Source organism: Podarcis pityusensis (genome assembly GCF_964106645.2).
Source record: "Podarcis pityusensis genome assembly, chromosome: 17".
Lineage (NCBI taxonomy): Eukaryota > Metazoa > Chordata > Lepidosauria > Squamata > Lacertidae > Podarcis > Podarcis pityusensis.
In genome coordinates this window covers 1,192,628-1,214,176 of record NC_138042.1, presented here as the reverse complement: position 1 = coordinate 1,214,176, position 21,549 = coordinate 1,192,628, and the positions used below count along the sequence as shown (strand labels likewise).

Sequence of the window (21,549 nt, the reverse complement as noted above, 5' to 3'; positions counted from 1 at the left end):
AGACTCCGAGGGATTGCCTGATCACCCTCAGATCCAAGGAAGAAAGAGACAAGATATTAAAACTACATTACCAAAAGGCCTTGGAGATTGAAAATTCACCTATACAAATTTTTAAAGACATCCCTAAATATATCTTGGAGGTGAGAACCTTCTATAAAGATCTGGTCTACCTGTTGAAGAAGAACATCATCATCTTTAGGTGGGAGTTTCCACAAGGACTGTCATTCAATTACAAGGGAAAGAAGGTGAAAATAAAGACAATTCAAGATAAAGAGAAGTTCTTGGAGAGAAACCATGAGGATTTACAGAAGGGAACGGTCGACCCAATTTCGGAACAGAGGAGAGCAGTAGATATTCTGAACCTATCGTTTGGACTTAAACCACCACCATCAGAGGAAGAGCAACAACTTGGAGCAGTAGGAGGAGCAACGGAGAAATAACAAGATGGCCCTGCAATTCCTTAGCTGGAATTGCAATGGGCTGAACATGCCTTTGAAGAGACGTCAAGTATTCCATATTTTGAAAAGAGAACAATTGGACTTGATCTGCTTGCAAGAAACCCATGTGACCAGGGTACATAGGAAATTACTTATAAATAAAAGATTAGGACAAGAATTTATCTCATCGGACAAAGTCAAGAAAAGAGGAGTAGTGATATATGTAAAAGAGAAATGGGCCCCAAAAATGATGTTCAAAGACGAACAAGGAAGATACCTGGCAGTGGAAATACAAGTACAAGGAGAAAAATTCTTAGTAGTTGGAGTTTATGCACCAAACGAAGGCAAGGCGGAATTTTTTAAGAAGCTCCATGAAACTCTGATGGACTATTTGGATTATAATGTAATACTTATGGGAGATATGAATGGCGTAGTTTCTACAAATATGGATAAGGCACAAAGACTGACAATTTCCAAGGAAGGGAGACTTCCGAAGACCTTCTTTGAAATGACTGAAAATATGGACTTAATAGATATATGGAGGACAAGGAACCCTCTTGAGAGAGAGGGAACCTTTTTCTCCCAAGCAATGATGACCTGGACCAGAATTGACCAAATTTGGATTACTAGTGGGATGGCTCCAAAGATTAAGAAAATAGAAATCTGCCCAAAGACTTGCTCCGACCATAACGCCGTGAAGATGGAGATGAAATTTACAACAACTGGTCAATTTAGATGGAGGATGAATGACACCCTGTTTCGAGACGAGGAGATCCACAAGAAGGCCCAAAAAACTTTAAAGGACTATGTCAGGGAACTGCCATCGGAAGGAAGGGAAGTGAAAGGGCTCACACAGGTTGGGAGAGACTCAGCAGCTGAAGAGGGAACCAGTAGGGGGAGAGGAGCTGAGCTGAGGGAAAGGGAGCTGGAGGGATGGCTCAGAGACACTTCCAGCGAAAACAGTGGGGAGGTTTCAGGACCTCCTGTAGGGACACCCACTCCTCGCCGGAAACTGTCACGCAGAGAGTCCAGAAGACGTGTTTCCGTTAAGGAGCTTTTATGTTGGAAGCGATTCCGAAAGCAACCACTGTCGGAATCTGCCAGCGACTGACGGAGCCATGTTTAAGGGGCTCCGTTACAGACAGAGGTTTGCAAACTTGACCAAACTCTGAGGGACTAGGATTTTACACACAAGCAGCTCATCGTCCCATCACAGCATTCCGACGGTCTTCGTGAGCAGCTTGTGCAGGAGAAGGCATCATGAGCAACCCAGCCGGAACCGGAGAAGCAGGAGCTGGAGCGGGTCCAAGCCTGGAAGAAAGGTACCGGGTGTTGGAGGTCCAGCTAGCGCTGCAGACGGCGAGGCTTGAGGAGAGGAGGGCTCAGGATGCAGACAAAAAGGGGAAAGACACCCAGCTCGTCAGAAAGGTACCAGGATTGGTGCAGAAGTTTGGGGGGGAGCCCAAAGACTATCATGGCTTTCGGACAGAGATGCAATATGCCCTCAATCTGCAGTTTGATGAATTCCCTGACGAGGAATCACGAGTGGCTTTCGTGATTGGGCATCTTGAAAAGGGGGCGAGAGACTGGGTTAGACCCCTGATGGCAGCGAATAGTGACGTCCTAAAGGACACGATGAAGTTCTTTCGCGCCATGGATCTGATGTTTTCCAGCGATATTGAACAGGGAGTGGTCCGCAGACAGTTAATGGCTTGCAAACAGGGGAGCCGATCTGTCCGTGAGTACTGGACTGAGTTCACCATGTTGATCCATAAATTGGGGTGGGATCTATCGGCGGAACCCATTCAAATGCTCTTTGAAGAAGGGCTTTCTTCGGCTGTGAAAGACGAACTTTCCCGGGCGCCCAGGGCGGAGTCTATGGACCAGCTGACCAAATCAGCGCTGACCATAGGAGCGCGCCAGGAGGCGAGAGCATTGGAGAGGCGGGAAGGGAAGGGGGAACGTTGGAAGGAGTTCCGCATTCCAGACATTCCAGAGCCAACTTTCCCGCCGGCAGAGCCGATGGAAATCGGAACAGCGCGCGCGCGCGCAGTTTCAAAGCCCAGTGAGGGGGGAAAGAAGGAGGGAAAAGGCGCCCGGAAATGCTATCTCTGCCAACAGCCAGGTCACTTTGCCAGAGTCTGCCCCCAGAGGAAGGAATGGCAAGGGATGGTAGGAGCTGTGGAGGGAAGAGAGGGAGAAATACCGAAGCAAGTAAAAGCCAACGCCTGGCTGCCACCGTCGGGGCACAGCAGCCAGGCCAAAGAGCAGTGAAAGTGCCCACGCCAGAACCTCCTAAACCCGCCCTAGTGATAGAAGTGGCGCTAGAGCTGCCAAACGGACACCCTCTAAAGATAAAGGCGCTGTTGGACTCAGGCAGCTCCTGCAATTTCATGAGCAAAGAGTTTGCAGCTGAACACCAGATACAGACGATCCCTTTAAGCAACCCCCTGCAGGTGACCACGATCGATGGCAGGGAGCTGTTGGGAGGAGAAGTCAGCTTGCAGACCGTCCCAATGATAATGAAGGTGGCAAGGCACACCGAACTGATAGCGTTTAATGTGGCCACCTTGGGAGGAGCTCCCATTATATTGGGGATGAGCTGGCTAGCGTTACATGATCCGCTGGTGGGCTGGCATCAGAGAGTGGTTTCTTTTGGTTCAGCACATTGCTTAGAACACTGCAAAGAGGGAAAGGGTTTGGCAGGGGCCCAAGCCACCCTAGCAGGGACTGAAGTAACGGAGAACGTGAAGGTACCACGACAATACGCAGATCTCCGCGACGTCTTCAGCGAAAGGGAAGCTGACCAACTACCCCCGCATAGACCCTTTGACTGTCAAATCAATTTACTCCCTGGGGCACAGCTCCCTGTAGGCAAGCTGTACGCCATGTCAGACAGAGAGATGCAGGAGCTAAGAGAGTTCATTGACAAGAACCTGAAGAGAGGGTTCATCAGAGAGTCCAGGGCGGTGGGGGGCAGCCCAGTGTTTTTTGTGGATAAAAAAAACACGAACAAGCCGAGGCTTGTGTGTGACTTCAGGGCCTTAAATGCAGTGTCAGAACCAGTGGCTTTCCCTATGCCCAGGATTGACGACATTTTGACAAGGGTCAGGAAGGGAAAGATTTTTACTAAACTGGACCTAAGGGGGGCGTACAACCTGATACGAATAAGGAAGGGGGATGAATGGAAAACCACCATGTTCACCCCTTTGGGGGCATTTGAATATTTAGTTATGCCCTTCGGCCTACAAGGAGGCTCCGCGTGCTTTCAATCGTTCATGAACCACGTCCTGGGGCCTTTGCTTTACAAGAATTGTGTGGCCTTCTTAGACGACGTGTTGGTGTATTCTGAGAATGAGGAGCAGCATGTGAGAGACGTCAGAGAAGTGTTGAGCAGGCTGCAAGCCAACCAGCTGTGGGTGAAACTGGAGAAGTGTCAGTTTCATACCAAGGAGGTGGAATTCCTGGGGTATCGCCTGTCAGACAAGGGATTGGCCATGGATCCCGGCAAGGTCCAGGCGGTGCTGGAATGGAAAACACCCAAAACAAGGAAGGATGTGCAGAGGTTCCTAGGATTTGGGAACTTCTATCGTAAGTTCATCCGAAACTTTGCCCACCTGACGGCGCCCATTACGGACTGTCTCAGCAGTAAGAAGAAGTTCGTTTGGACTGAGGAGGCGGAGCGAGCATTTGAGGAACTAAAAAGGGCCTTCGCCTCGGAACAACAACTCCTGCATGTGGATTTACAAAAACCGATGAGAGTGGAAACTGACGCATCAGACAGAGCTATTGGGGCGGTGCTTCTGCAGCCAGGGAAGGAGGAGTCAGAGTGGAGACCGTGTGCCTTTTTTTCGCGAAAGCTGAACAAATCCGAGAGGAACTACACGGTGTATGACCGAGAACTACTAGCCATTCATGAGGCGTTCCGGAGATGGAGGCACCTGCTAATTGGCGCACAACATAAGGTGCAAGTGTGCACTGACCACAAGAACCTAGAGTATTGGAGGACGGCACGAGTGCTCAACCAACGGCAAGTGAGATGGGCCCAGGAGTTCTCCAAATTTAACTTTGAGATTTGTTACGTGCCAGGCCCAGAGAACATTAGGGCGGACGCTCTCTCACGCAAACCTGAATATTTGGAGGGGGAGGGAGCACCCGAAGAGAGACATGTCATTCCAGAGGACCGCTGGGTGTGTGGGGCGGCATGGGTGGGACAAAGAGAACTGGTAGAGGAAACAGAGAATGATGAATACGCCCAGAATAAGCTCAGAGGTCTTAGGGGTGAGGGAGAGGAACCAGGGGGTTTCGAGGAAAGAAATGGAGCTTTGTATTACAAAGGGGCACTGTATATCCCTGAAGGAGACTTAAGGGGGAGGGTACTCAAGCAGGTGCACGACAGCCCCACGGCGGGGCATTTTGGACAACACAAAACCATGTGGTTGGTCACCAGGGAATTTTGGTGGCCTAAGGTGAGGGAAGATGTACGGGAGTATGTAAGAGGGTGTGAGCAATGCCAGCGAGCCAAAGGGGAGAGGCGGGCACCGGCGGGGCTATTAGAACCCTTACCAACCCCAGAACGACCTTGGGAGGCAGTGTCGATAGATTTTATGACTGATCTGCCGAAGTCCAAGGGGAAAACAGCCATCATGGTGGTGGTAGACCTACTAACAAAGATGTGCCACTTTGTAGCCTGCTCGCATGCAGTCACGGCGGAAGAGACAGCGAAGTTATTTGTAGAACACATTTTTAGGTTGCACGGGGTGCCATTGAGGGTGGTCTCAGACCGAGGAAAACAATTTACTTCCAGGTTCTGGAGGAAGCTCATGAGCTTACTGCAGGTGGAGGTCAACTTTTCAACTGCCCGGCACCCTGAAACCAACGGGCAGGCGGAAAGAGCAAACGGGGTCCTCCAGCAATACCTGAGGTGTTATGTCAATGACAGAGAGAATGACTGGGTAGAAAAGTTGGCGCTGGCGGAATTTGCCTACAACAATGCCGAGAATGTGTCCACAGGGATGAGCCCCTTCTTGGCTAATTATGGGTGTCATCCCAGGGCTTTCCCAGGGGGAGAAGGGGAGAGATGGGGTGTCCCGGCAGCCGAGCATTTTGTAGAAGAAATGGAAGCAATCCATCGTCAGCTCCAACTCAACTTAGAAAGGGCGAAGGAAGAATACAAGAGGCAGGCAGACAAGAACCGAAGGGAAGGTGAAACCATAAGGGTGGGAGATAGGGTGTGGCTGTCAACCCAAGGGTTGCCGTTCAAAGGAGGTTGTAAGAAATTAAGACCCAGGAGATTGGGTCCCTTTGAGGTCATTCAACAGGTCAACCCAGTGGCTTTCAGGCTCCGGTTACCCAACCACATGAAACTGCACCCAGTATTTCACAGGTCGTTACTGTTACCGTATGAGGGGGGACGAGAAGGGATGGCCACTCGGGGACCGGTCATAGAAGAAAGGGAATGCAGCAGCCATGTGGCAGAAATCCTCGACGCCAGATGGAAGGGGGATCAGGTGGAGTATTTGGTAGCGTGGGAAGGAGAACCGGAGTCAGAAAACACTTGGGTAATGGCAGAAGATATCAATGACGAGGTATTGATAGAAACGTTCCATCAAAGGTTCCCAAGGAAACCTCAGCCTGTGGAGAGGTTCCGGAGGGAATACTTTGGGACCACCGATGAGGAGGAGGAGTTGGAAGGATTCTCGGAATCGGAAGGGGAAGGGGAGATGGACTCTGAGGAGGAGGAGTACTTCGAGACCAGGAACCGCAACAGGTGGAGAGAAGTGTTCGGGACATCGGAAGATGAAGGAAGTTCATTCCGGGGTTTTGCCTCCTCACCGCCCGTAGAGGAGGGGGCGAGAGGGGATGAAGGGGGCCCTGGAGGGGAGGTGGATGTCAGGGAACTGCCATCGGAAGGAAGGGAAGTGAAAGGGCTCACACAGGTTGGGAGAGACTCAGCAGCTGAAGAGGGAACCAGTAGGGGGAGAGGAGCTGAGCTGAGGGAAAGGGAGCTGGAGGGATGGCTCAGAGACACTTCCAGCGAAAACAGTGGGGAGGTTTCAGGACCTCCTGTAGGGACACCCACTCCTCGCCGGAAACTGTCACGCAGAGAGTCCAGAAGACGTGTTTCCGTTAAGGAGCTTTTATGTTGGAAGCGATTCCGAAAGCAACCACTGTCGGAATCTGCCAGCGACTGACGGAGCCATGTTTAAGGGGCTCCGTTACAGACAGAGGTTTGCAAACTTGACCAAACTCTGAGGGACTAGGATTTTACACACAAGCAGCTCATCGTCCCATCACAGACTATTTTGAAATAAATTTAAAGGCTGATGTGGAAAAAAGAGTGATCTGGGACGCAAGTAAAGCTGTAATGCGAGGATTTCTGATTCAACAAAACTCAATAAAAAAGAGGAATCAAACCGAGAAGAAGGAAAAGATTTTGGAAAAGATAAAAGAAGGAGAGAAAAAATTAAGAATAAAACCAAAGTCCCAGGAGATTTTGAGAGAGATTAAGTTATATCAAACACAATATATGGAATTGATGAATCAAGAGATTGAGTGGAAGATAAAGCAAATGAAACAAAAGACATTTGAATCGGCAGATAAATGTGGCAAACTTCTGGCTTGGCAATTGAAGAAAAGACAGAAACTAAATACAGTCACAAGCCTAGAAGTGGATGGAAAGAATATAACTAAACCCAACGAGATTAGAAACTGTTTTTTGAGCTATTTTAAAAAACTATATTCTCAAGGGCCACAGAATGAAGAGGACATAGATGAATTCCTTAATAAATATGGACTACAAAAAATCTCTCATCAAAGCAAGGTGGATTTAAACCAGAGAATAACAGAACAAGAGATAGAGGGTGCCATTCAGGACATGCAACTGGGCAAATCTCCAGGACCAGATGGACTGACTTCCAGATATTATAAAGCTTTAAAGGAATGGTTGATACAACCGTTAAAGGAAGTCTGCAACGAGATTCTAGAGGGGAAAAGGCACCAGAGTCGTGGAAAGAGGCGTATATCACACTCATACCAAAGACAGAGACTGAAAAGACGCAACTTAAGAACTATCGCCCAATATCATTACTTAATGTGGATTACAAAATTTTTGCAGACATTTTGGCAAAAAGATTTAAAAGAGTGTTGATGGAGAAGATTCATAAGGACCAAACAGGCTTTCTCCCAAAAAGGCATTTATCAGACAACGTAAGGAATATAATAGACATTTTGGAACTACTAGAGGTGAATATAAATGTGATGGGACGATGAGCTGCTTGTGTGTAAAATCCAAGTCCCTCAGAGTTTGGTCAAGTTTGCAAACCTCTGTCTGTAACGGAGCCCCTTAAACATGGCTCCGTCAGTCGCTGGCAGATTCCGACAGTGGTTGCTTTCGGAATCGCTTCCAACATAAAAGCTCCTTAACGGAAACACGTCTTCTGGACTCTCTGCGTGACAGTTTCCGGCGAGGAGTGGGTGTCCCTACAGGAGGTCCTGAAACCTCCCCACTGTTTTCGCTGGAAGTGTCTCTGAGCCATCCCTCCAGCTCACTTTCCCTCAGCTCACCTCCTCTCCCCCTACTGGTTCCCTCTTCAGCTGCTGAGTCTCTCCCAACCTGTGTGAGCCCTTTCACCTCCCTTCCTTCCGATGGCAGTTCCCTGACAATAAACACTAAAGCAGTGCTGATCTTTGTGGACGCGGAGAAAGCCTTTGACAATATTTCTTGGAGTTTTATGAAAAAGAATCTTCATGGGATGGGGGTAGGCCAAGGATTTGAGAACGGCATGGGTGCGATATACTCTGAACAAAAAGCTAAGCTGATCGTAAATAATGTGATAACTGAGGAACTTAAGATAGAAAAAGGAACACGACAGGGGTGCCCAATTTCCCCATTGCTTTTTATTTCTGTCCTGGAGGTGTTGCTAAATATGATTAGAGATGACCAGCAGGTTAAAGGTGTACAGGTCGGAGCTAAACATTACAAGTTAAGGGCCTTTGCAGATGACTTAGTATTGACCTTACAAGAGCCAGACACTAGTACGAAAAGGGTGTTGGAGATAATTCAACAATTTGGCCAGGTAGCCGGATTCAAATTGAACAAACAAAAGACTAAAGTTTTAGAAAAAAATTTAACAGTCATGGAGAAGGAGAAATTTCAAGAAGAGACAGGCTTGACAGTGGTTAAGAAGGTGAAATACCTAGGGGTTTACTTGACATCTAAAAATTTGAACTTGTATAAAGACAACTATGAAAAATGTTGGTCAGAAATTAAAAAAGATCTAGAAATATGGTCAAATTTGAAATTGTCAATGTTAGGCCGAATTGCAGTTATCAAGATGAATGTATTGCCTAGAATGTTATTTTTGTTTCAAACTTTGCAGATTCTCGACAAGATGGACTGTTTCAAGAGGTGGCAGAAAGACATTTCGAAATTTGTCTGGCAGGGCAAAAAGCCCAGAATAAAATTCAAAGTACTTACAGACGCAAAAGAAAGAGGGGGATTTGCCCTGCCGGACTTAAAACTGTACTATGAAGCAGCAGCGTTTTGCTGGCTGAAAGAGTGGATGCTCCTCGAGAACACAGATATCTTGGATTTAGAAGGTTTCAATAATACATTTGGTTGGCATGCATATCTATGGTATGATAAAATCAAAGAGCATAGGGCCTTTAAAAATCACATTGTCAGAGAAGCGTTATTTAATGTTTGGATAAGATATAAAGACTTGTTGGAAAACAAAACCCCTAGATGGTTGTCACCCTTGGAGGCTAAGGCATTGAAGAAACTCAATATGGAGGCCGAATGGCCAAAGTATTGGGAAATCTTGGAACAAGATGGAGATAAATTGAAATTACAGAGTCACGAGAAATTGAAACCTAAAGTACAAGATTGGCTCCATTATTATCAAATAATGGAGGTCTACAAACAAGATAGGAAAATTGGCTTCCAGGTGGAGAAATCAAAATTAGAAACTGAACTGTTAGAACCCAATACCAAGAATTTGTCAGGAATGTATAATTTGCTGCTGAAATGGAATACACAAGACGAAACAGTTAAATCGGCTATGATTAAGTGGGCACAGGACATTGGTCATAACATTATGTTTGCTGACTGGGAATGGTTGTGGAACACCGGTATAAAATTTACGGCATGCAATGCCTTAAAGGAAAATGTTATGAAAATGATCTACAGGTGGTACATGACCCCAGTCAAGCTAGCAAAAATTTATCATTTGCCTGATAATAAGTGTTGGAAGTGTAAAGAAACTGAAGGTACTTTCTATCACCTTTGGTGGACGTGCCCGAAGATTAAGGCTTTCTGGGAAATGATATATAATGAAATGAAAAAGGTACTTAAATGTACTTTCCCTAAGAAACCAGAAGCCTTTCTCTTGGGCATTGTCGGCCAATTGGTGTCAAAGAAAGATAGAATTTTCTTTATGTATGCTACGACAGCAGCAAGAATACTTATCGCAAGGTATTGGAAGACACAAGATCTACCCACCGTGGAAGAATGGCAGATGAAAGTGATGGACTATATGACACTGGCTGAGATGACTGGCAGAATCCGTGATCAGAGGAAAGAGACGGCGGAAGAGGACTGGAAGAAATTTAAAATTTATCTTAAGAGCTATTATAAAATTGATGAATGCTAAAATGCCAAGGTGTTGAGAGAAAAAGGGAAACAGTGACATAAGATTAAGTTAGAGAAAGGACTAAGAGGACATATATTCGATAAAATTGCTCAGAAGCTGCTGAAATAATTTTGTAAATAGGGATGCAGAAAGGGGAGGTATGGGGGAGTCCGAGAAACGAAGGTTACGGAAAAAAGGTCATGAAATTATACATGTTTGTTTGTCTTTTTATTTGTTTGTATTGTTTAAAAAATGTTGTAAAACTAATAAAAATTTATAAAAAAAAAAAAATAATAATCAGGTAGGGAGAGGCGGTTGGCTCACCTACCCTCTGCCATCGTGCCTCATGTCTACAGCTCACTAGGGCTGTATCTGTTTGGAAAGAGGTATCAGATACTACACTTGATCTTAACCAAAAGGCCTAAGAGATGGGAGTCTGTTACAGAGAACTCACTTGTGAGCGGACAGGTGTAAGGTTGCACTATATGAGAACTGAAATTTTATGTTGGAGATGCACAACTTGGATCCAGGACTGGATAAAATTAAAAAACACAGATTTATTAGATTTGAAAGGGCACGACAATAGATTTGGTTGGCGTGCATATTTGTGGTACAACAAAGGGAAAATACAGAAAGCATTTTATAATCATATAATTAGGAGATCACTTTTAAGGGCATGGGGAAAACATAAAGAACTATTAGAACTAAAGACCCCATGGTAGGTTTCCCCTACAGAAGTAATTTCAATCAAAAAAATAAATAGGGAGAAAATATGGCCTACATATAGAGATTTGCTAATAGAAAAGGAAGGGAAGTTAATACTGAAAGAATATGAGGAGATTAAAGAATATGTGTATGATTGGCTGCAATATCGTCAATTAAATGAGGTATTTAAAAAGATTTAAAAAAGGTTTTAGCTTGAATATTTCAAGATTCCAAAGAGAAATTATAGAAGATAATACCAAATTGTTGAAGAAAACAAATAATTTATTATTAGAATGAGAAACAAAAGATGAAGAGGTAAAAAGTATAATGATTAAATGGGTGCAAGGTATAGGACACAATAAAGAAATGGAAGAATGGGAAAAATTATGGAGAGTAAATTTGAAATTTACTGATTGTATTTTAATAAAAGAGAATTATATGAAAATGATGTTGTTGTTTAGTCGTTTAGTCGTGTCCGACTCTTCGTGACATGGACCAGAGTATTACACCAGAAAAAAATAGCAAAAAGGTATAGAATAGGTTCAAATAAGTGTTGGAAATGTAAAGAAAAGGAAATGTAAAGAAAATGAAGGCAACCTTTTCACATGTGGTGGAATTGCAAACTGATTAATGATTAATGATTAATAAGTATTGGGATATGATTTGTAATGAAATAAAGAAAATATTTAAATTGACCAGAAGCTTTTTTATTAGGTATTACAGGTTAAGATTTACTAAGAGAAAAGAAGAAACGCTTTATGTATGCTACAACTGCAGCTAGGAGGTTATTAGCCCAAAGATGGAAAAGCGAAGAAATACCAACTAAGGAAGAATGGCTACAAAAATTAATGGAATATGCTGTAATGGCAAAGTAAACAGAAAGACTCACGAGACTCAAGAGAGAATTTAAGAAAGAATGGGAACTTTTCATGTTGTACTTACAGAAACAATGTAACAATGTAAAGATCTAAACTCACTACCAGGATTTGAGTAAACATTTACAATTAACAACAGAAATAATAATTATCAATATGGACAATATGGACAATATCTGAAAGCAGGCAGGGTTTAATGGGGGGGGGGACGGGGGACTGACCAGAAAAGGAAGTTGAGGGAAGTCGGGGGGAGGGGGGAAATTGAGGGAATGTATTTTGTTGATTTTGATATGTGGCAATGTGATAAAAATGTAAAATCCAATAAAAATTATTTAAAAAAAGGAAAGAGATATCAAAAAGTAGAATCTTTGTTGCTGTTGTTTTTAAAAATCCACATGATAGAGGAATCATGAATGGCCTTATTAGATTGCACCATCCATGCCCAGCATTCTGCTTCCAGTGGAGGAGTCTTTGGGCTCTCAGAAGCAGGACACAGCCTCTCATTCACCACCCAGCACTTCAGGAGTATTGTCTAGGAGGCCTGAGCCCCAGGTGTTTGGCACTTTCCTCCCTTCTACCTGAATTGAAAATCCCTTTTTTATATATATAAGGCCACTTTCCCTCAGTGCTCACATCTGTGCACATCTATACATCAGCATATGCTGGTTTTAGCATACGTGTGTTGTGGGCCAGAGTCTTTGGGGGATCTAGCAACACCCCTATGGCAGCTTATTCAAAGAAATACGGCTTCTTTAATATGGAGGTTCCATTTAAATATCCTGGCTAGTTTTTAACAGAGTGACCTATACTCAAAACAAGTGCCTAATTCTGCTTTCTTTCTTTCTTTCTTTCTTTCTTTCTTTCTTTCTTTCTTTCTTTCTTTTCTTCCTTTTTAAACAAGCCACCCAAGAAATGGCCATCACATTGTGGGTGGGGAAGACAAAAAGAAAACTCAGATTACCTGGGGCTCCCAGCAGCCTCCCATCCTCCAGGTTCACCCTTAAGTGGCATTTCTGAAGCTTAGCCTTTCATATGGGCAGCTCCTTCCACCTCTTTTTATCCCCAATACTCACAAGAGCATAACTGGACATTGTAGCAGCTTCTGATATCCATGGTTGGCCCCACACAGCGCTTGCCCTCATGCGCCCGTCCAACGCATGTCCTGGTTCTCGCCTGAAGTCCAGTCAGCTCATCGCAGGCGATCCTGATATTACTGGCTTTCCTCTCACAGACACTCCATTCGGACCACTCCCTCCAGCGCCCGTCCACTGTGTGGCATTGCGGGAGAAGGAGGAGGGTCAAGAAGAATGCCAGCCAGCTTTGACGGTGGGCAAGGGCAGCCAGCCCCACAGTCCGGGGATGGGACTTGAGGGCCACCCCCCACACGCCCCCCCCATCCAGGGAAATGAGAGTCACCATCCCAGTTCAAGGACACAACCAGGCAAAAATCACTACAGGAGAGAACAGAAAAAGAAGGGGCATGTTCCGGGCAGAGCAGGAGCTATGTGGGGTGCAGCTGGAGCATTCCAGGGGCCAGATAGAGAAGTCTGGGGGGCCACATTTGGCCCAAGGCCTGAAGTTGTCTACCTTGATGTCAAGCAGATTCACAGGGAGGGGGAGGGGGTATTGTAACTTGGAGCGGCCCTTGGGACCAGGGTTATAATTAAATATAAATTCTTTCCCAGAGGTATGGATCAAAGAAATTGCACGCTGTTTCATACACATCCATATAAGTAGTTGTTAAGTGTGTACCTCCACCCCAAATTACCAACTGAACTTTAAAACTAACTTTTAAAGCATTGATTGTTCAAATTATAAAAAGATTTCATCAAGTTACAAAAATATAGCCTAAAGTCAGAAACAACACATGACCACAACCCGTAAGCAGACCCAGCAAAGCAGGAAGATTCCATGGCATGAAACTTTTCATGAATAAACAGCTGGACCCTTTTCATTATCACCCGTGTTATTATATTCTATTAAGATTTTAATTAAATAAAATGTAAATTCCAGCTATCCAGATGTTTGCGAAATATACCAGCCCCAGAGTGAGCATGCAGCCTCCATCCGCAGCACCCCCATGTTGGCTGCCCTGACCCCCCAAATAGTGTCACTTCAGGGCATGGTAGGAAATTTACATGGCAGTTCCCAGACGTAGCCACAGGCAGGGCAAGGGAGATAGAAGGAGACCGCCAAAGGAGACCCCCTCAAACGTGGAGCTGGCCAGGCCTCATCCCCATTGGTCAGCAGGCAGGAGCAGGCTGACCTCTTAGCAAGCAGCTAAGCAGAGTATTTGCATGATCTCTTTTTAAAGGGAAGCGGAATAACTCACAGAAGAAGCCTGGCCACAGCCCAGAGATGTACAGACAGACCTCCACAGTCTCCTCAACATGTGACAGCTCAGAGTGGCAACAATCCCAAAGCACCTCATTCAAAGCGATACGGCCTCTGTACACGGAGGTTCCATTTATTTCTTCTGGCTAGTTTGGGAATAAGTGGGGCTCCCCTTCACCTCTCAATTCCTGAATTTCACAACATGAGGGACACAAGCCTTCTGAAGAAGGGGCAATATTCACCAGCAGAAGAAAGCCAGAAAGTGGTAGCAGGAGGGCCGCAGATGGCAGTGGGCACTGGGAGCTGGAGGGAATGGAAGCAGCCAGGTAGGAGCAAGCGAGCGGGGCAGGCTTTGCGGTCTGACTCTAGATTCCCACCCACAAGAGCTGCCCCTGCCATATCTCCTTCCTTCCCCATTACCTGGGCAGGGCGTCCTGGTGTTACAGGTGTCGGTGTGGGTGTCTGGACCAGGGCAGAACTTCCCTCCATGCTTTGGCGCAGGGCTGTCACACAGACGCTTCTCCACCGTTCGGCCAACCCCGCAGGTCACCGAGCAAGAGCCAGTGGGCTTCCAGCTGCCCCAGCTGCCGTCCTCTGTGGGGCAACACAAAGAACTCTGGACCCCCAGTCGGACTTGCTCAGACAAGCACAAGCTCTAAATGGGCATCGCTGTGGCCCATCAAGTGTGGAACTACATTGTCCAGGACGCAACAGAAATTCATTTGGAAACTCCCTGCAGCAAGGCTACGAAAACTGTGGTCGTTGAGAGTTTCTTGGACTCCCAGCAGCCCCAGCCGTCAGCATGGACAATGGTCAAGGGTTAAAGGGGTTTTCACTGCTACATCCATCCCCAGCCTATAAACTAGGTCTGTCGCTTTGGAAAGCATTGGGACAGGCCAGTCTCTTTTCCCATTTCCTTTCTGGATCACGATCCGGCTGGCCAGAGACAGCAAAGAATCTAACATTCACATATGCATTAATGTAAGATTTGTATATGTTAGCTGTACTTTTGTAATATTTTCTGCTCTTTGCATTGTTGTTGCTTTAGTTATCTGTACACCGCTAAGAGATATTTTTAAAATACACTTTGTGATATAGAACTGGCACAAATAGGTACACACTAAATAAATCCATAAGGTGGGGGGGGGGGCTTGTCTCTTCAGAGGCAACAAGGTCATCACCCGCAAGCTGCTTGCAGGAGGAGGGCTGGGTAAATGAGGCAGCTTTCTTTCCTTACGTGGACAGAAGGGCAGTCCGCTGCAGGAGCGGTAGTCTTGGTCAGCTCCAGGGCAGGGGTTTCCAGGGGGGTCTCTGGAAGGTGGGGGGCTGTTACACTGACGCCGGCGCTGCTGCCTGGGCTGTGGCCCTGAGCCCTCGGGAATGCAGGTGGCAGGGCAAGGTTCCCAGTTGCCCCAGTTGCCCCAGTTTCCATGGGCTGTGTGAAAAGAGAAGCAAGCACAGAAAGATGAGGGGTGTGAGGGGGAGGCGGTGTGGGTCAGGATGGGCTGTGCAGAAAGAAGGCAAGCAAACCTCACCTCCCTAAGACCTGTGTCCCCTCCATCCTTGCTCCAAACTGTCCCGTCTCTCTTCTCCATCAGATCATCCGGTCCCAGCAAAGCTCTACCAGCCATATTTCCTTTAATGCGTTCAGCACCCCAACCCCCCACTCTGATTCCCTCTCCTCCATCCATTCCCATCGCCTTTTTAACGGATCAAAGGAGTGTAAGAACTTACACCTTTATGTATAAGTGTAAGAACTTATACATAAATGCTGCCACTCATGGACAGAAGGAAAGATTGATTTTACCATTTTCATTTTTTGTACTGTACCACAGTAAAAAAAAAAACTCCCCCAAAAGTAAAACAGCCTTTTAAAAAAACACCACTATAACCATTTCTTGGATCATTTTGTATGGTTACCTACCAGTGAAATTCTTTTGGTGGCTTACAAAATAAAAATAAGCATCCAGTATTTTTTAAAAGTCAAGATACAACAATTGAAACAAAACAAAAAGTCAATAAACACAGCAACACCAAAAAAAATCCTAGAAGAAGCAGAATTAAATAATTTGCAGCTCATTTCAAAACCCCACTAAGAGAGTGATCCTATAGAAATATCCACCAGGATGAGTGTGGTTAGGATCCAGTGGATCTCTGAACTCTAAAGACTATTTTGAAGGCTTGTTTTCCCTCTGCCAGGTTTAGGCCAGCTCAGCTGGTAGCAGCCCTGCTCCTGAACAGAATTTGGATCTGGTGTTCTGTACACGAGCTTAACTTATGCTGGCTTATTGTGTATAGGATTTCTCCCTGAAAGATGGCGAGCATAAGCTTTATTTAAAACAATATTAAAACTGTGAAGGCCTAGCCCTAGGGTTTGTTTCGAAACACAAGCTCAAGCTTCATTCACCTTAGTGAATAAAAAGGTACCAGAAAGACCACAAAAAAGACACCAGGTGCACCTCTCTGGGGAAGGCAATAATCAACTATATATGTAGCTGATTAATCCATATTACATGTACAGCCTTGCTCCCTCCTCCATTTCAACTCTCTGACCTTTCATTGCATCCATTTTCCTTCCCTTCCTGACATCCTTTGACCCAGTTCTTATTTTCCAATATTTCTGTCAAAAACCTACTTGGGCAGATCAGGTTGGTGTCACAGGACCGTTGTTCGGCGCCGTCTCCTAGGCAACTGCCTCCACAGTCTGGTGCTGGATTGGTGCAAGTGCGCTTCCTTGTCTGCAGCCCTCTGAGGCAAGTCACAGAGCAGGGACTCCAGGCAGCCCAGGCCGACCAGCCTCCTACCCCTGCAAGGAAATAAGGGGCGGCATCAGTGAAGACTGGGATAAATAGCTTCCTTGACGTGCCCTGAATTCTCTTCATGAAGCCCAGTCTTTTCTGCAGAAGTGCTCTTAGGAAGCAAGCAAGCCTGCCCATCTAACCCACTGTTGTCCACAGACTGACTGGCAGCCGCTCTCCAGATAGCGGATATATTCAGAAGACAAAGCGGGAGCTATTAGCGAAGCTGAAAGCTGAAGATTCATCTCATATATTTAAATCAAATCAAAGTGGGGTGGGAGAGGAATTCAGCAGCTACAAGAATCCGCAGTAATGGGAAATTATCATCATATAAACAGACAGGTGAGCTACAGTGTGATCAGGATGCAATCCATATATCCACTGGCGGAGGAAGATGGGGGAGGGGGAAGTGCACTGCCCTCGGCAGCGTGCTCCGGGGGGGTGCCATCTTGGCTGCCCCCCGCCCCCGCGGCACGCCACACCCCTGGGATGCACGTCGCCCACACCTGCTCTCCGCCCCCCGGTGTAGATCACAACATTATGATGGAAGATTGGGGAAAATTATGGAAAACTGATTTAAAATTTGCAGATTGTTCCCTACTGAAGGAGAATTACATGAAGATGATGTACAGATGGTACACGACACCAGTGCAGTTAGGGAAAATGTGCAAAACTAGTTCAAATATATGTTGGAAGTGTAAGGAAAAGGAAAGGACATTTTATCATATGTGGTGGGATTGCAATGTAATTAAAAAATTTTGGGAAATGATATACAATGAATTGAAGAAAATGTTCCATTTAACAATTGTTTAAAAAACCTGAAGCATTTTTGTTAGGGATTGTAGGGAAAGATCTGCCCAAAAAGCTGAAAAACATCTTCATGTATGTGACAACGGCCGTGAGAGTTCTAATAGCACAAGGATGGAAGACTGAAGAAACCCCAACTAAAGAATCATGGCAAGAAAAATTGATGGACTATGCAGAACTGGCAAAATTGACATACAAGCTACGGGACAAGGATAACTGTGACTTTAAGGATGAATGGGAACCCAATACAAAGTATTTGAAGACACAACAAAGCCAACCGGACTCCTTGGCTGGCTTTGAATAAACATTCACAAACTTTTCTATTGATGATAATCAGTTAAATAGTTTGAGGATGTATACAATTGTGTAACATGCAGAAAACTGCTTTCTTAGAGAAATCAAAGACTGGAACTGAGGGAAGCTGGGGGGTGGGGGGGTGGGTTTTGTGTGGGAGGGTGGGGGGAGGGAGGAAAAATGGGGGGGAAATAAGGATGGTGTGTTTCTGGATAATATGTTTTGTTTTAATTTTGAATCTAAAAGTTTTTTAAAAAAGAGAGAGAGAAAAGAGCCACAATAGCAGAGCCAAGATGCTTACGGGGGCAACAGGCCATCGGGCTGCAGGCCTTCATCTCCCACTGGCGGGCGCTGGCCTGACAAAAGCCGGCCGGGCCGTTGCGCCCATGACACGTCCGGTTGCGCCGTTGGACGCCTTCCCTGCAGGAAACAGAGCAGGGGCTCCAGGGGGACCAGTCACTCCAGTGGGCTGCCCTGTGCAAAAAGAAAGAGGAGGAGGAGGTTACGAGTCCTCCCTGCTATGGGGAGTCATAAAAATCCCCCAGGGAAATTCCACAGATAACCCAGGGCAGAATTAAAGTACAGTGACTCCCCACTTGCATGGGGGTTATGTAGGCCCCCACGCACTTCCGTGAAACTGCGTTAAGTGGGGAACACCCTCTAAACACCCTTCAGAAGCCCTCTCTCCCGCTCTCTCTTCAAACCAAACCCAAAAATACCACATCCAAAAATATCCGCAACTGGAGTTGAAGCTCTGCTTCCTGCAGAGAGCCCCAGGGCCAAAGACTCTGGAAGGACTTCCACCAGCTTCTCCTCCCCATGCCCACCACCACAGCTACCCCAAATGGGCTCTGGAGGGTCAGGAGAACTCTCCAAACAGCATGTAGCAGGAAGGAGAGGGGAGATTCAGGCCAGCAGGATTTCTGGTGCTGACAGAGCAATCTGCCTAAGGCTATACTAAATTCCTCCCTTAACTGCGCATTCACAAAGTCTAGGTGCAAATTTGTATTACGGTGAGCTAATTCCCAACACACTAGTTAGACAGCAATGAGGGCAGCACCCTACTTAGATTTTCTGTTCACAAGGAAGCCATATCGTTGCGGGGAAAATATTTGCCTGTAGCAAAGTGCTTATTTGCATTTAACACACACACTATCACAGTCAAATTGTGGTCTCACAAAAGCTGTCCAAAAAGCAGAGGATGTCATGCTGGTTGATTAACCAACATTCCAAATTTAACAGCAGGACAATACCTTTACAGGGATCCCCCCCTCCATGTTGTCTGTGTGTAGTTGACCCGGTACTAGGCAAGGCAGCTACAGCCACACCAGGGACTTATGGTATGTAATTATCCCCTGTGCTTTAAGGCCCAACCCCTGGCGTAGTGTCTGGGGGGGAGGGAGTCCCATTGGGGATAATGAGGTTGGTGGCTGAACCAGCTGAGCATCCAAACATACTTTTAAGGGAGGCCAGTGTTTGGCCCTCTGGAGCCCAGGGGCCTTGGCATTTGCCAGGTGCCTCGGCTAGGGTGGGAGAAAGAAAAAAAGTGAGCTTCATGCTGTAACCACTTATACACAATCCATTGACAGCAAATTTGGTGCACATTTAAAGCACATGGCTTCCTCCAGACAATCCTGGGAAATATAGTTCACCCCCTCATACAACAACTGCAATTCTCAGCACCCTTAGCAAACTATAGTTCCTGTGATTCCTTGGGGGGAAGTCCATGTGTTAAATGAGCATATGGTGTGAGTCCTGAGCACAACAGCATTCTCCCTACTTGTGATCCCGAGCAACTGCTCTTTGGAGGTAGAGTATGCCATTCTGGCTCGTAGCCACAGAAGGTATTTGGGGATTTCCAGCAAGAGAGATTGGGAGAGCTAGAGAAGGTGCTGAGTGAAACATGGGCACAGTGGTTAGTGATAAGATTCTGGTGTGACACTCACTGGCAGGCCTGGCATGGCCCATTCTTGTCCAGCTGGAAGCCATATTGGTGGTTTAGGCAGCAGTCGTCCTGGGCAACCCCTTCCCCCAGCAGGTCGTTGCACTTCCCTGAAGTCACATCAAATGCCCCGTAGCAGAAAACATTTTGCGCTCCTGAAATGAGAAAACCCAGCTGAGAGCAGGCTGCAAGCATGAGGATAGGAATCCCCCTCCTAAGCACAAATGGGGAGCTGTGAGTTCCCTATGTGGCCTTGGGGACTCCCTTCAGGCCACACCCTCCTTGATGCCTCCCGCTTGCCTGGAAGACGAATGGACAGAGGTGTGTGCATAGGAATCTCTGGCTTTGACACAGTTGGGGTGTCCCTACAACAGGTAAGGTTTGCATCCAGTGCTGTGCCTGTTTCTGCATCTGGGCCCCATCCATCACCCCTGGGAGGTAGTCCCAGGTGAGGCTTGAAAAGGTCGGCCAGATAACAAACCCTTATCAACACAAGAAATACAAGACAAACGAGGTGACACCCGAATGCCCTGGCTAGCACACCAACTACATGCCCTCTTAAAATCAGCAGCAACTAGGCCCCTGACAACCTTTGAAAACCTCCTCCTAACAACAAAGGGACATGGCAAAGGGATGGTGTCCACAATGTACAAAATACTACTCCAAAATCCCACAAACCCCCTAGACGTAATCAAAAAAATTGGGAGGACGACATTAACCCCACCCAGTGGACTAGAATATGGTCTAATATGGCTGTTTAAATCCATATCAGCGAAAAGGAAAGAACTTGTTCTGAAACATACTTACAGATGGTACCTAACACCAAGGAAACTAGCACTAATACGCCTAGGAATGTCCCCAAAATGCTGGAGAGGATGCACTTCCATAGGCATATACATCCACAGGTAGTGGGAATGCCCCCAAAACCAACTATTCTGGACAACAATCATACAAGAAATATGCAAAATAACTAAGCAAGTATTAGAAGTCACCCCAGAACTGGCCCTACTAAACATCTTCCAAGATAATAATGCCCACTCACATCATAAAGAGCTCATAACCCACCTACTCTCAGCAGCCAGAAGCCTCAAAGCCAGACACTGGAGAGACCTGTTAGGAGTAAACATGGACCAACACCAATGGTATCAAATAGTATGGGAAACAGCCTTATTAGAAAAACTAACCAACAAACTGAAACTGACACAGGGACAAATAGAAGAAGATGCCTTCACCCTTTATCACATTCACAACCCAACAAGAGAACAACAAGAACCCACCAACAGCAATCTGGCTAATCTGTGATCCAAAAACACACACACATGGAAACAAAGTTCACCACAGCCAATCACAACTAACCAACCACACCCTAGGCCAACCCCAACTTCTCTCCCCACCAAAGAAATACAAGTGAATAGTAAAGGGAACCCACACGTGACGCTGACACAAAACCCCACATATACCCCACGGAGAAGAGAAGCATTGCCACCCACTCACCTTCCCCCCCTTTCCCCATTTCCCTCCTAATGTAACACTAATGTCTCAACAAATGAAACTGATCTGTAGAAAATGTAACTTCAAAAAAGAGACATTGCACATACTTTTGTAAACCAAGAAATCTTTAATAAAATATGTGAGAGAAAGAAAGAAAGAAAGAAAGAAAGAAAGAAAGAAAGAAAGAAAGAAAGAAAAGCTCGGCCAGCCCTGACCTAGAGCAACCTCACCCAC

At 46.0% G+C, this 21,549-nt stretch overlaps 1 protein-coding gene and 1 long non-coding RNA gene across 2 annotated transcripts in view; both read right to left on the bottom strand.

Moving 5' to 3' along the window:
• LOC308467103 overlaps positions 1 to 21,549 on the bottom strand; it is a 260,657-nt gene that overhangs the window by 217,315 nt on the left and 21,793 nt on the right. The gene's annotated exons all lie outside the window — the stretch shown is intronic.
• The window catches only part of CFP (complement factor properdin), a 30,142-nt gene that overhangs the window by 4,304 nt on the left and 4,289 nt on the right, over positions 1 to 21,549 (bottom strand). Inside the window, exons 2-7 of the mRNA XM_080988478.1 lie at positions 19,829 to 19,979; positions 18,184 to 18,356; positions 16,619 to 16,789; positions 15,221 to 15,418; positions 14,404 to 14,577; positions 12,723 to 12,917 (exon numbers count right to left, since the gene is read on the bottom strand). Of these exons, the coding sequence (XP_080844604.1) occupies positions 12,723 to 12,917; positions 14,404 to 14,577; positions 15,221 to 15,418; positions 16,619 to 16,789; positions 18,184 to 18,356; positions 19,829 to 19,979 (1,062 nt within the window). The remainder of the gene's footprint in view (positions 1 to 12,722; positions 12,918 to 14,403; positions 14,578 to 15,220; positions 15,419 to 16,618; positions 16,790 to 18,183; positions 18,357 to 19,828; positions 19,980 to 21,549) is intronic.